This window comes from Puntigrus tetrazona, chromosome 12 (assembly GCF_018831695.1).
Source record: "Puntigrus tetrazona isolate hp1 chromosome 12, ASM1883169v1, whole genome shotgun sequence".
Lineage (NCBI taxonomy): Eukaryota > Metazoa > Chordata > Actinopteri > Cypriniformes > Cyprinidae > Puntigrus > Puntigrus tetrazona.
In genome coordinates, this window is record NC_056710.1 from 7,187,057 (window position 1) to 7,204,985 (window position 17,929).

Below are 17,929 nucleotides of genomic sequence, written 5' to 3' on the forward strand. Positions count from 1 at the left end.
ACCTCTGGGGTGACACATGTCTGCTGAAGATCAGTGGGTTTTCATGGCAAAAAAAGTTTTTAAAATTCCATCATTAGTATATTAGCATAGTCCTCCATCATTAGTATATCACTTTTAAATGTTTTTAAACCGATTTCACTACCTGAATTGGTGGACTTAGTCTATCATATGAAGTCTACACAGTGCTCCTTGGATGTTGTTCCTGTTTTAAACATGCAGTAGTGCAAACTTTATTAAAAGAACGTTTAATTTAGATTTATCTGAATTTAAAAAGTATCTACCAATCTCAAAGTTGTCTTTTCAATCAAATATTTTAGAGAAGGTTGTCTTTCAACAACTCTTTACCTACTTATACAGACATTAATGAATGGATGGTGGTTGACTGTCTGCATCTGAACAACTCAAAGACCGAAGTGATAGTGTTTTGCCTTTCGAGTATTTCTAATTCCATAATTAACCAACTAACTTTATTTACACCTAAATTACATAACCAATTAAAGAGCATTGGAGTTAATAGATATAAATTATATTAATAGAAATATATAAAAACAGAAAGGCCATTGTTATTCATGCCTTTATAATTCTTCGTATTATGGTGTTTCCCATGCGATTTATATATATATATATATATATATATATATATATATATATATATATATATATATATATATATATATATATATATATATATATGATTTATGGAGCTTCAAATAATGGACATTATATACCACCATTATTAAACTTGGATAAGCCAGGATAAATAATAAAAAAAAAACTGAAAGAAGAAAGTCATATACACCTAGGATGGCTTGGGGGAAAGTAAATCTAAAACTGAGACTGCTGTAACCATGTTTGTGTAAAAGGTGGTTAGCTGGGTGTAACCAAGCCAACGAGAATAGAGGTAGTAGTGTGGTGTAAGAGTGTCCATATGCTGTATAATGACCTCTGGTGGTGAATGAACAAGATTTGGCAGGCACAAGATTTGTAATGTTAGATTTTGGAATGAAGCGCCTTTTAATTCCGATGCAAAACAAATTATATTAGTATACTACTGTATACTACATCATTAAACATTCCTTAAATCATAAATCAGGAGAAAACAAATACATTTTTCAAGAAAATAATGTTTATTCATCAAAACAAAGTAGTATTAATATTGCACTAAATATTAATATTGATCCCTGCCCAATGTTGACCCCTTAACCAATCCTCAAACCTACCAACAAACTTGTCATCAACCTTACCCGTACCACACCTCAAGTGTTGCATTATAAAAGCTTTTAATTATTGTATAGCATATTTAAAAATTATTTGTATTTGTTTTCTAAAATTGCATGATAATATGAACTGAAACTTTTATGACATTGGTAAGCATTTTAAAAAGAATCTGTTAATCATTAGGTAATATTTAATAAATGTTAGTAAACATTAATAAGCACATAATTACAGAATGTTTAAAACATATTTATTATTATGAAAATTATTATAATGTGTTACTATGGTTTAAAATTAATTATTTGTTTTGGCATTGCAGTGCAGAGATGAACAAAGATTATTTATCAGTTATCTTCTGTCTGCAGTACAGTGATAAATAAAGATACCAAAACATCTTATTGATTTCACAATAAGAAAAATCTCTGTTCACACAGGTCATGTAAGGTTTGGTTTTTAAATCAGTATAAAATACTGACATTAGCTGATGTTAAGGTTTAGTATCACAGCCATTTATTTTGCATGAAATGTAAATTAAACAGCTAACAGGACACAAATATATAGCCCACGTTGAAGTAAATAATCTATACTATATAAAACTAAAAACATTTTGGCTCAATCATTGTTTGGTTACTTTTGTGCTACTGTCAATATCAACAATATCAATTCAAATGGTTGAAAAACTATGACCCAGTTTTGTCAAATTAAAAATAATTATTTTCCTTTTAGTCTCTGTGATGGAAGTGGAGTGTGTGCAGGAGGGATGCAAGTCTGAGACTTTGAGACACCTGGCAACCTCACTGCCAGAAGAGCAGTGTCTTACCATTGTGTTTAAGGGAGGAAGGAAGAGCTTGGATCTCCAGTGTGACACAAAAGAAGAAGCCCAGCACTGGGTCCGTGGCATTCAAACCCTGCAGGATAGAGTCAACAACATGACTCAGAAAGAGAAACTTGACAAATATCCTTCAGTAAATAATCAGATTCCATTTTAAACTATGTGAAGTTAAATGACAAGTGAGAAATCATAACTATTATTTTGCTGTGATTTAGTCACTTTTCTTTTCTTTCAGGGCGTAACAAGTGTTTACATATTTGTCAAGTTTGTGCTCCATTAGAAATTAAATATTGGCTAAACACTGAAGGTATAATGACATATTTACACCAAACGTTGTGCCATTGACACCTGACCAAGCCACATACCTTTTTTGACAGTGCCACCTACTGGTCAAGAGTAATAAACCATTAATTAAACATTCATTACACATTTTCTTTACAAAATGCTAATTTTGGTTACATTAGCCTATTGTAATAAAATTGGTCATCTCACAATATTAATTAGTTCATGCTAAAAACATATATTTCAATTATGTAAAAAAACTTCTTTTGATTTTTGTTTAAATCTTTATATCGAACTCCTTTTTAGCCTTTCACTCCTTTGTACGATTTTCACCAAAATCGAGTCAGACCATCTTTCCAACTGTGCATTTTGCCTTTGGAGTGCTTGGCCCAGTAACTGCTGCTTGCATCTATATTTGAGAATTGTTTTTAAATTTAAATATACAGTCATGGCCAAAAATATTGGCACCCTTGCAATTCTGTCAAAAACTGCCACACTTCTGTCTGAAAATTGATCCAGTTGCAAATGTTTTAATGCTCACATGCTTGTTGTTTTTGTTTGCACTAAAACAACACACAACAACAAAGAAAAACCAAAAAATTGAGAAAAACAATAAATCTTGATCAAATTTCACACAGAATTTAAAAATGGACTGGATAAAATTATTGGTACCTTGTCAAAATTGTAAGAAATATTTGCTTTTCAAGTGAGTGATGCTCCAGTAATTTGTATTTAGACACATCTTTGTAACAGGTGTGGGCAATATTGTCATTGCACTTGCAACAAGTTAAAATGGAGAAAAGTTGGCTTAACCTTTGTGTTTGGAGAAAAGAAAGAAGTATAAAGAGTGGAATTGTGTAATAACATGGACAATCTCAAAGTTAAAATCTATCTCTAGAGACTTTAATGTTCCAGTGTCCACTGTGCACAATATCATTAAGAGATTTACAGCCCAAGGCACTGTAGCTAACCTCCCTGGACATGAAGAGCAACAGAAGAGCAAAATTAATGAAAACTACTGAAAAGGATTGTTTGAATTGTGGATAAAAAACCCTGAATAATTTCTAAACAAATTCAAGCTGATTTATAGAACACCTGTGGAGAGATCTCAAAACAGCAGTTGGGTGAAGGCATCCTTCAAATTTAGCAAAATAGTGGTCCAAAATTCAAGTAGAGTGGTGTAAGGAACACATTCATGGTTACAGGAAGCAATTTGTGTGTTTTGTTCCAATGCAAAAAAACAATAAATAAATAATAAAATAAAATAAAAAAAACATTTACAATTGAAAATTTTCAGAGAGAAGAGTGCATTTTCTGACAGAATTGCAAGGGATGTCAATATTTTTGACCGTAAATATATAATGTAATTTGTTTAGTCAACAAGTAGAGTAATTTGGTATGAAGTGATTTAAAGTGAGGCTGAGAAGGTGAGGGTCTGATAATTGGTTATGCTGTTTTGTACTTGGGATTATTCAGCATATGCAATACTGAAAATAAAAAAAAAGACTTTAAATAACTTTAACTTTAAATTAAGTTAAATGATACCCCAAGCCTGTGTTAATTCTATTTTAATTCACTGTATCTCTTGTTATTTTTTTAAACACTGTGAATAATCACTAAAACAGTACAATCTATTAAACAAACTGTCCTCATATCCTAATTTTTTGTTCCTGGTAAACAAAATATAGCTGCAACCCTAGACATCACATTTAAAGTAGACATAGTAGCTATTTTTAATCTGTTTATACCCTTGACTGCTTTTACCTGGATCTATGGCTACCTGAAACAAGCTGATATGAACCATGATGGCAAGATGTCATACGAGGAGGTCCAGACCCTTTTCAAGATGATCAACATAGACCTGAGTGAAGAAAATGCAGCCAGTCTGTTCAAGGTGAGCCTTTATTCCCTGACAGCACTTGACCTGCTGACCTGGGATGTTTTATATGAAAACTCTTTAAAAAGTCTTTATAAAATTTAAATGGACTTTAGTGCACATTGTCTTGAGGTGAACAATTTAATTTAACTTAAAAAAGTTTGTTTTGGTAATCTTTAAAGAAAATCTGAACCACTCACGATCTCAAATGCAATTCTCTCAGTTTTGGGAAGAACATCCCTAACTATTTTAGGCGCTGTAGCCAAGGCACTAGCAAACACAATGTTACTGCATAGCTTTTTGCATACTGTCAAAATGCAACATGCTTAGCTTACATAAATACAATATATAAAACTGACATTTGGATATTTGATTTACCAGTGACAAAAAGTTTACTGCACATGTAGGCATACTGAGCGTCAGTTTCCCTCAAATTACTCATTATTCCTACTGATTCTTCGTGGCTTATTGCCTGTATCCACTTTTATCTCCCTAAAGGCTGGCTTTTATGGTTCAGTGGCTACATAAAAATGTGGTTCTTGTTTGAAGTAAACCTTGTCACACAGCAGCTTTTAGGCATTGTTTTGTTTTTATACAAGTTCAAAATGACAAGGAGGCAACTTCCTGCAGCCCAAATCAATGGAAAGGGGTTGGATTGTTAATTCGGGGGAAATTCATTGGGCATGGCCTTAATGCACTCTGTCTCTATGGCAGCTGATCTCTCACACTATTGGAGCAGGAGCGGTCATCGGGACCCCTTGTGGCGCTATTAAGAAATCCTGCAAAGGTGGAGCATCCTTCATTCACTTTGAAGGGTCCATCACACCCTTAACTTTATGACACAGTTCATGTGTGAGAGACAGAGGAGGAACAGTAAAATAATTATATCCTCTATTCAAAACTCACTTTTATTTGGAAATATGTCACTAAAATAAAGTTGACAGCAGTTTCTTGTTCACACAAACATTAAATCACAGAAGAAAAATTGTGATGCTGAAAAAAAACTGACAATGAACGCTAAAGACAACTGGATTTTAAGAATATGTTATAAGTCATGCATATTTTTGTACATGCATGGTATTTTTTTCTAACTTTAAAAGCAGAAATGAAAAAATAATTTGCTTTGTGTCTTTTATTATCAGAAGTGTGATAAGTCAGCAGATGGGCGGCTTGAACATGAGGAGATTGAGCTGTTTTGCCGTGAGTTACTACGTCGTCCTGAGCTAGATGGAGTGTTTCAGCAGTACTCCGCTAATGGTTATGTCATGTCCACCATGGATTTGCGTGAATTTCTCAAAGACCAGGGTGAAGACCACACACTTGTACATGCTCAGAGCCTCATCCTTACCTATGAGCTCAATGAATGGGGTATTCATACTTTGCTTACTATGACATTAACATACAGAAAAAAACTGAACAATTGAGAATGACCTTTGAATTTACTTAAAAATTGGTTTATTTTATTGTATGGGTTATCAAACCTTTCTTGGACCACCCCCAGCACCATGTATTTAATATCCCTTATTTGAAACACACACAAGTCTGCTAATAAGCTGGTTAGTTGAATCTTATGTGTTGCATGAAGAAAGTCATAGAAAATGTGGTTAACACTTTAGAATACTGTTTATTATGTTTGTTTATCATTATTATGTTTCATTTATGTTTGTTTAGCTAGCAGGTAATTATTAACACACAACAGGAAGATGTGTTAACTAATCAATTGTATGATTGTATTAAATAACAGTTAGCTAATCAATAACTAGTCTATTCTGTCATACCTCTTGAAGAACTACTATTAATTATCTACTAGTTAAGGTTCAAGAAGAATAACTTTGAAGTAACTACTAATAAATAGTCATAGACAGTTACATTGACTTGTGACCCTTTTATAAATATTATTAGCACTAGTAGTAGTATGAAAATGCAATACATTTTATAGAGATTTTGCCTGTGTAGTGAATTGTTTTGTAAGAAATCTAGTTTGAGCGAGGAACAGAGCTCAAGGTGGTTCAGGCAGACCACGGTGTGACTATAATCGGCTTGATTCAGAAGTTACAATTCATTAAATCTCAATAACAATATATGATACAGATGTTGTCAGATTGCATTGGCGATTTCAAATATGAATGTTATTATAGGCTTGGCTATCTGTTTTGTAGAACTCAATGTTTTCTTATTTAAAAAGATAGGAACTGTAAAAATATTTCTGGGGAATCTTGAAGATGTACATCTACCCACATCCAACCTGACAGAGCTTGAGAGGTGAAGAGGGAAAAGAAAACTGGCAGATAAATGACAAATTGCTGATGAGCCAAGTTTGTTGCATCAAACAAAAAAGACTTGAGACCGTAAAGATGCTTCAGCTAAATATTTAGTTAGGGTATGAATACTTATGCAATGTACTTATTTCAGTTTAGTATTTTTAATAAATTTACAAGGATGTAAAAAAACAGTTTTTTGATGTGGAAAAAAGGAATTTAAAGCGGTTAAACATAAGGTAGTAATATGACTAAAAGTGAAAAAAAACAATTTAAGGGGTGAAAACTTTCACAAGACGTTATATTTAGCATATGTGTCATGAACTATAGGTTGGTCTTGTGCAGTGCCAATAGAAAGTAGTAGTACTCTGTACTTGGCATTTTACTGGACTACTATTTTATTGGGTGTATCTTTACTTTTACTCAAGTACTTGATTAATTATTGATTAGCTTGACACAATCAAAATTGTATTACACAATTACTGATTAATTGACACATATTCCTTAGTAGTTAACAGTAGTGAGTTAAATGTTAATGAATAAGTACCTATTAGTAATTCACTAATTCCTTATTAAATATGCAGTATGTAAGAAGTGTAACCAAAATCTGGAATGCTGGGGATATTCAAAGGTTTGAAAACCCCTGTTTTATTGTAATTTGCACTGTTTATCAGGCCTGTGATTCTGAGCCTAAAGATGCAGCTATTTTTTCTCCCATTCAGCCCAGAAGAACCAGTTTATGACACCCAATGGTTTTGCCATGTACATGCTATCTAAGGAGAATGATGTGTATAACCCAGAGCATAGCAGAGTCTACCAGGACATGAGCCACCCACTCAGTCATTACTTTATCTCCTCCTCACACAATACCTACCTCACTAAAGACCAGCTCATCAGCGAGAGCAGCGTTGACCCTTATATCAGGTACAATGCACATTAACTATTTATTGAAATTTTTGACATTATGCTTTCTCTAATATTGAGAAAATATTGTAGATTTTTTATATTTGTTTGTGGTGCAGAGCTCTGAGCCAAGGCTGTCGCTGTGTGGAACTGGACTGCTGGGATGGGGAAAAGGAGCCAGTTATATACCATGGGCACACCCTCACATCCAAAGTGCCATTTAGCGAGGTTTTGAAGGTCATCGCTGAATATGCATTCAGGGTGAGTACAGGAAGTGCCTCTTTAACTTCAACTTATCAAATATCCGAGGAGTGTGTTGGAAATATGCCTCTAAACCCCAATCCTAAACCTACCTGATAGTGTTAACAAATGTAAAAGCGATATAAAAACATCTTGGTTATTTATATATGGTAACCCTCGTTCCCTGATGGAGGGAACGGAGTACTGTGTTGAGTGTATGACACTAGGGTTTACTCTTGGGAGCCCAAACACCTATGAAATATTTGAGAAATTATTTACATAGCTGTCCACGACTGAATATCCAGATATAAATAAACTAGTGTAGCATCTGCTCACTGGTTCAGCTCTGAGGAGTTGAAAAGCCATGAAGGACATCTTTAAGGGAACAAGAGTTACCATACATAAACAAGACACTGCCTTTCCATCGTTCACATTAACATTGTGTCGCTATACTAAATGCCACGACTGTTGAATTGCATCACGAGTCTACAGGGGCACAGATGTTGACAAGCCATTGAACAACCAAATTAAACTTCGTAACATTCCAGTGCCCAAGACTTAAGACCTTGGAGGTAAGGAAAGGGAAGGCTCTCATATGCATCAGGCATGATAGTGGCTGAGGGTGGGGATCATTGTTTTCAGCTGAAGAGCCCTCAAGCATTTCAGCACTGACTGAGCATGATCCTGAGAGAGGCGTGCAGTCATTGTAACAGAGTCTAATTCTATATTGAGAAAATAGTTACTCTGCATAGGGGTTATCCAAATCGGTCTAGATGGTTGAGGACCATGTCCCTGTGTGTGTAATCAATATTCACAAATAAGCTAGGATTAGCCAGTTGTCAAGGTAATTAAAAATGCAAGTGCCCATTTCCTTGCGACCACCAGAAGGATCGGCACATGACACGTGTTCTTCAGGTCTATTGCCGCAAACCAATTCTGGTTTCTGACACTTTCTTCGGGTAAGAAACCAGGCCTGATTCATTCTGAAGCAGACTGCTTCTTAATCGTAGAGAACTGCTGAGCAAATTCTTTCACAATATCGTCAAAGGGACCAACCTGTGAAATGGGGGAGTCAAGAAAGTGAACACCCCGCATCCCAGCCAGGTTGAGCCACAGGTGGTGCTCCTGGACTATAAGGGTGGACATTGCCCTACCCAGAGCCTGCACCATGACTTTCGAAGCCCAGAGGCATAGTCAGTTTTACTGTGTTTCTGATGCATTGTTATAATTATTTATTTCCTGATTTCCTTACTGAATGGGCATGGAAATAAGAAGTGCGAACGCGAGGGAAGCGCTCATTGTAGCTAATTTACGAAAATGTTTGTTTGAATATGTTGCTTTGATTTATCCATCCTTTTATTGATATTAATTGTATTTACTTTAGCACTTGTTACTTATTTTCATACACAATCATATTTTGAGAAAAGAGGTTATTTTATAAAAAAAACATGGTATGTTCCAGTGGGTAAAGTGTAAAAAGGTACATTTAAAATAGCTTTCAATAGTAGTGGCCTAGTAGAGGTGGACAAATCTAGAGCTTGTGATGCTGGGTAATGTAACTCCAGCCTCAGTGTAGCAGAGGGCAGTAAGTACCATTTTAGTACCTAGCTGTTCTGCGGTTTCTACTGTTTTTATTACAATCTTAGTTTTAAGCTCTTCAACAAATCATTTACACATTTGTTTTAAGTAACCTTCTGGAAGCCAACTTTACTCAGATTATTTACATCCTCCGTCATACTGCTCAGGTCATTATCACAAGTGGTTTTCCGTTTTTCCTTCTCCTCTAAAACCAAATGAAAAAATAATACATACATTAAACAAATTAATACATATGCATATTTTAACATGTGCTTATTTTCTAGACCTCTCCATATCCTCTTATTCTGTCTCTGGAGAATCACTGCGGTGTCGAGCAACAGACTATCATGGCCCGGCAGCTGCACTCAATTCTGGGGGACAAACTGATCACTAAACCTCTTAATGACAAGCCGCTTCTGTGCCTACCATCACCAGAGGTAATACAGTCTGACTTTCTTAAAAAAACCAAACATACACTAAAACCAGTTTGGAAGAGCAGTCTGTCTGTCCTTCTATTTGTTTTAAAAATTATTCAACAGACAGTTCTCACTGTTGTTATTGTTTTGAGAGTGACTAATCACCACAGCATTAGTATCACCATGTCTCATAACAGTGATGCACTTACAGGTGTAGTCCATATGATGGGTAAAATGCATTTTACTTTGTCACAAGCTGGGCTTGAACTCAGGTCTCTGGTGTAATGGTCAATCAATTTACTGCTTAGCTACAAGGCCAGTAGTGATGGTAGAGCTCCAGGATTTAGATTTAATAAAATAAAAAAAAAAAAAAAATAAAAAATGTTCTTCTCAGACAGAGGTATTGGTAACAGAGCAAATAATAGAAACAAACACTTGGAAAAAACAAAACTCCACGAGAGGAGAAAATAAAACCAACTAACCACACAAAGAAAAATCCACAAACACCTTACTTGAGGTAGACAACTTAAATACCCAATGGAAAACAAGGCACAGGTCACCTAGATATCACTAACTAGGACACACGAGGAAGAACCAAGGCAGAGGGGAACACAGGGGCCTCTGGAGGCATGGAGACCAACTGCAGCGAGTGGGATGCTGACATGCTCTTTATAGGTGTGAGTCTCGAAATGTCTTGTTCACACAGCAGCATACCAGTAACCATAGCAACAGTAACCAAAGTAATATCAAAGATGGCGACGTCCATAACACTGAATCTTTTAGCACTTTCTAACATAAGTCAAATTGAACTCACCTTAATTAGATGTACACTCCAAAAAAAATGTAAAAATAAATAAATAAAAAATAAATAAAATGTCCCCACACCCAGGCTCACCACCACTCTGTGGCTTTAGGAAAACAGCAAATTCAAGATTTTTATTTGTCACATACAATTTGTACAAGTAAAACTTGTAATATTGTTTATTGTACATTCCAGGACTGTGCAAACAGAAAGAAGAAAATGTATTAAGTGTAGAATGTAAATAAATACAGCAAAAATATACATAAAAATAACAATATATAATGGCATAAAATAAAATGTACACTGTACAATGGTGGGCAATATGCTTTTAAAGTGTTATAGGAAGATGTCGACAAAGTCACACACAAACACATATACATATATACACACACATCCTGGCCTGCCAGCGGTACACATGTGCAGTCTTCACCAGGACTACGGAGTCCCTTCACGCGCCCTTCCTGGACCCACGAGGACACCAGCGTGCATGCACGGGGGAAGAGACCAGTCTCTCGAGGGGAGGCGCGCTCTGTATTTAATGGTGGCGGTGACAAGGGTTGATACACTTCAGGTGTGCCTCGTCACATGCTGCCAGACCTGTCCAGTACCACGCCACTCCTCTCAGACACACCCACTCCCGTCGGGAGCCTGGTGAAGGGCGGCGAATAAAGGACGGGGTGATGATGACAATCGAGGGGCAGCCGACTCGTCACATTCCCCTCCGTCAACCCCGTCAAAAGGTCGCCGCCCACACACGAGTGCTACCTTCCTCAACCAGGCTCCAGCGGTCGGAATGGGCGGGGCAGGGATTCCTCTCCAGGCAACTTCCCTCTCCCCTCAGTGAACAGCCAGCTTCTTTAGCAATGAATATTTGTGGCGTACCCTCCTTCTGAAGGGTTTCAGTGATTGTCTTTTTCACAACTGTCAGATCAACAGTTTTCCCCATTGTGTAGCCTAGTGAACCAAGCTGAGATACCATTTTGAAGGCTCAGGAAACCTTTGCAGGTGTTATTTGAAGTGTATTGGGACAGTCCAACAGAGAATAAGCAAATACAACAGGCAGAAGTTTGTTAACAGTTAAGCAGTCCGATCGGCAAACAATTTCAAGGGATTTCCAAATAGCAGAGACAGTAAAGCAGACAATGGGTCGTATCACAAACATCAATCCAATCAGGTTACCAGAATACAGGGATGATCTGAAGACACAATGGTCAGGGTAAACAGGGAAGGTCATACACAAGAAAGCAGTCAAAATAATCATGAGAGAAACGCTTGGTAAGGCAGTAAAACTGGGAATACTTCGCAATGATTGAAATAGGTGCTCTGGCTTTGTGCTGGGCAAACAGGAAATGAGCGCAGAGGGAGTGGAGACGAGTCAATACTCAGGCGAGGACTTCCTCTGCTGGCGTGGCATTACAGAACCCTTGATCTCTCCTCTGGTCCGTAGTCCACCAAATATTGGAGCTGACCCCCTCTTCTATGCGAGTCCAATAACTCATGCTCCCGTCAATATCGAGAGGTTCTGGGGTGGCAACTCCCGGGTAGAACGGTTTCAGGAGGGAGACATGAAAGGATGGAGAGATACGATAATTAGCAGGAAACTCGAGCTGGTACGTGACTTCATTAATCTGTCTGATAATTTTGAAAGGTCCAACGTACCTTGGGCTGGTAAAGGTTTGACCAGGGGCGTTGAGAAATTGGGAGTGGTTTGAGTAGGCCAGATGGAAGTTCCTTGGGGGTCTTAGACTGTACGCACACTTGACACGAGTTGACATAGATTGCGATATCACAGGACATGGAGGGCCACCAGAACGAGTTTTGAATTAAGTGGAGAGTTCTTGAAATACCTGGATGTCCAGCGGTGAGGGAGGTATGGACCCATTGCATGATGTGTTAACGAAGGTCCTCTGGAACATAGTGTTTCTCAGGTGGGCACTGTGCAGGGGCTGGTTCTGCCTGTTGTTCTTGTTGTATCTCTAGCTAATATTACAGTGGGAGGCAGAAAGGAATTAGGTACTTGATACTCTGGAGGAAGACCATGTCGGCATGAAAGAGCATCAGCCTTGCTGTTCTTGCTGCCTTGCCGGTGAGTAACAGTAAACTGAAATCTTCTAAAGAACAAAGCACATCTAGCTAGGCGGGGGTTCAACCGTTTAGCACTCTTTATATATTTGAGATTTTTATGGTCAGTGATCACCTGGAATGAATGTACAGCTCGCTCTAGCCAGTAGAGCCACTCCTCGATAGCTGCTTTCATGGACAAAAGTTCTTTGTTACCCAGATCCTAATTTCTTTTGGCTGCAGTTACAAGAACTGCAGGCACAAGAAAATAATTTGCTTGGCTGACCGTGTCTCTGTGAAAGCACTGCTTCTATACCACAGTCGGAAGCATCCACCTCCAGCACGAACTCGGAGCAGTGGTGAATCTCTCCTTTAGGTTCATGAAGGCTGTTGTGGCGGAATCATTTCAGTGAAGCTTAGTTTGCAAAAAAGTTTGCAAACCCCAGGAATCGCTGGAGTTCCTTGACAGTTGTGGGTTGTGGCCATTCTGTGACTGCTTTCACCTTGGTTTTGTCCATTCTGACACCGTGATGGCAGATATGGTAAGCCAGAAAGGAAGTCTGTGAAACATAGAATTCACACTTCTCTGCCTTGACATAGAGCTGGTTCTGGAGAAGTCTGGAAAGTGCAGTCTTTACATGGTTGATGTACTCTGCCTACGAGGAGCACTTGGACACGCCCATCACCAGCTAATCGGTCACAGCTCAAATCATCACAATTAAAAGAACCGAAGTGTAACGCCACTCTAGCAGAGGGAGCCTTCACCTAAGTACTGACTCGTTTCTACTCCCTCTGCACTCACTTCCTGTTCAGCCAGTATATAGCCTGAGCATGCGGCATGCTCCACGCAAAGTATTGCCAGTTAACCTGCCTTACCGAGCATTCCATTGATATATCTGTCTGTTACATTGTGTATGATCTCTGCCTTTTTATTCTACCTGATTCTTGGGTTTACCCCTTTGTCTTGGTTGCCTGCCTGCCTGCATATCCTTCGGATTTTCTCTCAAACTTGGTAACTGATCTGACTGCTTTAACGTTGCTAACTCTCTGCCTGCCTTCTGATTTCTGTCTTTTGTCTGTGCCCAAATAAACCCTGCATATGGATTCAAACACAGCCTCCTCATCCTCATTACACAAAGACTTAAACTACTTCAGTCTGTGTACATTACATTTATTTAATACACAAGTTTCACGATTTGAGTTGAATTTTTGAAATAAATGAACTTTTTCATGACATTCTAATTTATTGAGATGCACCTGTAGATAATGAGAATTTAAATTCATAGAGACCAAACATAGTATAGGTGAGGTTGTATTAACTAGTAATCAATCATACGCATGCATAAACCTGTATACAATACAAAAGACAATATTCAAGAATAGTAATAATATACACAAGTGACCTGAGGATATGTGTGTTCATTAAAGAAAGTTATTATTATTATTATTTTATATTAATTAATTAGTTAGAGGGGAATTGGTGGATGGGTGAGGGGACCTGTCATTATCTGTTAAATCTAATGAGTAATTGTGTCTTATTGTGCCTTATTGCTTTATAATAATAAAACAATTTTAATTATTAAATAAGCATTTGTGAAATAATTGTATAAAACTACATTATCAGTACAGTACATATGAACTTTTTTATGTATCTGTTGCAATTCTAACTATAGAATAAGAACCCCTGAGCGATACACATTCATGAAATTTACACAAATAATTAAATTAATCAAGATCATTAGCAAGTGCTGTTTCTTTTATTATATAATTGTGTGTAAATGTTTAACATTGACCAACTGAAATTATAGTATAATGCTGAAATTTAAATAGTTGTGGTGCTCTCTTTCTGGCAGGACCTGAAAGGAAAGATCTTGATAAAAGCAAAGAAAATCAAAGAGAATGAGGACAGCTCCAGCTCTGACTCAAGCTCCTCAGAGGATGAATTTAAAGCTGAAAGCAAACCTAACACATTGAAGGTCAGTGCCTGTCTTTGTCTGTACATCATGCTTTTGTATTTTTTGAAGCAGCAGTGCTCAATCCTGTTCCTGAAGATCTACTTCAAAGTTCACTACAAAGTTCAGCTTATCAAACACAGGTTAGCCAGCTAATTAAAGGGTTACTCCAGCCCAAAATTAAAATTTTGTCATTAATCACTTTAATATTTTATATATTTTATAACTTTAATTTATATCCTACATCACTAGTAATATTCTGTTTCATTACATGTAAATTTATTTTCATTAATTACTTTATTTAATTACTTTGCTCCTTTATATTAATTTATTCCTGTGATGACAAAGCTACATTTTCAGCAGCCATTATTTTTGATTTCCGTGTCACATGATCTTGATTTAGTGCTCAACAAATATTTATTGTCAACATTGAAAACAGTTGTGCTGCCAAAGATTTTTGTGGAAACATTGCTAAATTTTTCCGGAATTTTTTGATGAATTGAAATAAATTTAAATGACATTCAAATCTATATTTTAAATACGTATTTTTGTGTGTATGTGTGTACAATGTATTCTTTATTGCAGTCCACTTTCTTACTGACCCCAAACTTTTAAACTATATATCTCAGCCAACTTCTTGGAGCATTCAATTGCTGTACACATTTATGTCTCCCTAAATAATTTAGATTAGAGTGTTAAACTTGTAACCTGAAGGTTGCAGGTTTGAGTCTCAGATCTGGCAGGGATTGTAGGTGGGAGAGTGAACTGGATGGGCTAAATGCAGAGCAAATTACAATATGAGAAGTTATGCTTGGCCACACATCATGTCCTTTCCTTTCATTTGCTTCCTTTTTATTAAACACAACCAATTTAAGTCATCTGCTCATAGTAGAGACCAGTAGTGACTTCTCAATAGAGGCCCCAATCAAATTTGCCTGGAAAAGAAGCTTACTTCAACATAAATGAAATATATATTGCAAAATAATAAAAAAAAAACAGCATTAGTCAATCATTCTATTCGACTGGTAATCAGACTAGATTCATGTGTGTGGCGCCAAGATGAAAGTAATTTAAATTTTAATGCTGCACTCTGCACATACTGCACATCGGGTAGGTATTTGAAGAAAATTAAAGCATATATAGTACATTGGTTATCTCTGACAAATTGACAGATATATTGCCAATACCCTTAAAATTACGATAAAAAAATTATAATAATGGTATATAAGGATTTAGGAGATTACAGTTTTTGCATTCTGTATCTTTCTTGCTTTAACAGTTGAATTTTCAATTTACATTTTTAAGCAATAATGATTCATTAGTATGTTAAAGGCATAGATCACTTTGAAACTAAAATTTGAAGTTTATCAGCTTACTCCAAGGGCATCTAAGGTGTGGGTGTCTATTCTTTAGACCCGCCAGTTTAAACATCCCAGATAAGCGCAAGTTATTAACATTTTTATTTATTTTATTAGCCGCATTACCTAAAATCTCTGTGCTGTATAAACATAATGTATATGCACAAGAGAACACTTCTGGCGCTTACACCTACAACACACACCGGAAGACTATGCACATACATCGCGCACTGGAAGTCTGTGCACCCTCATATCATTTGGACATGGTGGTGTATAAGAGGTATAAAACTATATAAATACTGTTTGTTTTCTCACACAAACCATTCATTTCATGTCTTAGGCCACCAGTGTATTGTAACGATGGGGTATGATTTCATTTGGATTTCTCTGTGCATATTTTACATGTAGCAATAAAATGTGATTGTGATTGTCACATCTGGTCAAAGAAGCAGACCAAAGATTCAAGCAAACAGTCGAATATTTATTCACAGTTCAAATAAACAGCTTTCAGAGTTGAAATGGTTAAAAAAGCATTCAAGAAACAGTCTGAATCTGAAAGTTTTCCTTAAAACTAATTTCAAATTTTTGTGTCTGCTACAGGTCTCAAAAAGTTGGGCTATAACATAATGAGCTGTAAAAGAGAGGCAGAGTCTCTCAGAAGTGAAGATGGGCAGAGGCTCTTCAATCTGTAAAAGATTGTATAAAAACATGTGAGAATACTAAAAGGTATAAAAAGGTTTTAGAGCAATATGAGCTCCCCTCCAGATGACAGCCCTTTTAGAAAATACCTTGTGTATGTTGGAAACTTTTTTTAGCTTCTTTTTAAGAAGAGACCAGGAGATTCTTGGTAAAGCAGGAGTTCGTTTTTTATTTCGTTGCTGTAGTCATCTGCAAGAAGTCTTCAAGAAATCTTTAAGAAAATCGTCAAGCAATCTCCAAGAAAATCTTCAAGAAATCTCCAAGAAACAAAATCTAACTGAAACATGTTAGGTTGAAGTATATATGTTTCAGAAGGGGAGGAGTACACAGAGGTGGAGACCAGTAAAACAAAAGTATGCAAATGCGGTCAGGAACTTAGCCCAGAACAGGAACTTTCCCGATCCTTGATCTATTTAGCATCTAAGTGTCATTCAAATGCATAGGTGTTGTAGAGACTAAAACAAAAGGCACAGTTGTACCTCAGGATAAGCATTCACACTTGACCTACCAGATGTTCAAGAACTGAAAGACAAAAGATAACTGTCTCGGGGCTTGGGCTTCCTGCTCTTAGAATGTTAATCACAATACACATTCAGCATATACTGTTATATTGGAATCTGTGTTTAACCTTTTATAAATTTGTAATACAACAATCCCCCATTTGAGAGTTTTAATGACTCTCACATAACACAAATTTAATGCTCCTAAAATCCATTCTATAGCCTATGTTTAATAACATAAGCTCCATCTTGCAGTCATGCAACTTGAAAAAGTTACAGGCACATATATCTTATTTTTGTGTCTTTGCCTAGATTTACTTAGGTTGTAATAGTTCTTTTCAGAACCATAACTCTTGACAAATACAACATGGATGGTAATATGTTGTACAAAACTACATGATGACACAATCATGTAGCATAAGAGTGGAAGTCCTGAAGTCCATGGCATCTGAATAACTGTGACGTCTGTTTCCTGTAGTCCATTTCTTCTGTAGAGTGTTTGGATGACTCTTTGTCCTCATGAAGCTTGTTCATGGATGTCTGAGGTGAAACTTTAAATCAGGGTGCTGCATATGAGACGACCTGGCATATACACGGACCTGAAACACAAGAACACAGAGAAACAGCAGACCAGCAGTATTCATGCATAGACATTTTTAGACTTCTGGTGATCGTATAGTGGTTTGAATTTTGATGATCGTATAGTGGTTTAAATTTTGATGATTGTATAGTGGTTTTGTTGACCTAGTCTTAAGTCATTTGACACCTATGGACCAGTGAGGTAAGGATAGACTAGTGGATGGGGAAAGGCCTATGAGGAAAATCTTCACCGCAGGGGTTGGCCCCCGAGGCCTGTTGCATTCGGTTCTTCCCTGGGCTCCTCACTGGTCTATGTGTCCTAGCCTGTCCCTGTAGGTGATTTGTAAACCATTATTGTAAAAACATCTTCATCCTCCA

General features: G+C 36.8%; 1 protein-coding gene across 1 annotated transcript in view; it reads left to right on the forward strand.

The window, feature by feature from the left end:
* plcd3b (phospholipase C, delta 3b) overlaps positions 1-17,929 on the forward strand; it is a 36,015-nt gene that overhangs the window by 3,627 nt on the left and 14,459 nt on the right. The window contains exons 3-9 of the mRNA XM_043254397.1: positions 1,942-2,170; positions 4,094-4,223; positions 5,348-5,573; positions 7,186-7,387; positions 7,486-7,627; positions 9,469-9,621; positions 14,317-14,439. Coding sequence (XP_043110332.1) covers positions 1,942-2,170; positions 4,094-4,223; positions 5,348-5,573; positions 7,186-7,387; positions 7,486-7,627; positions 9,469-9,621; positions 14,317-14,439 — 1,205 coding nt within the window. The remainder of the gene's footprint in view (positions 1-1,941; positions 2,171-4,093; positions 4,224-5,347; positions 5,574-7,185; positions 7,388-7,485; positions 7,628-9,468; positions 9,622-14,316; positions 14,440-17,929) is intronic.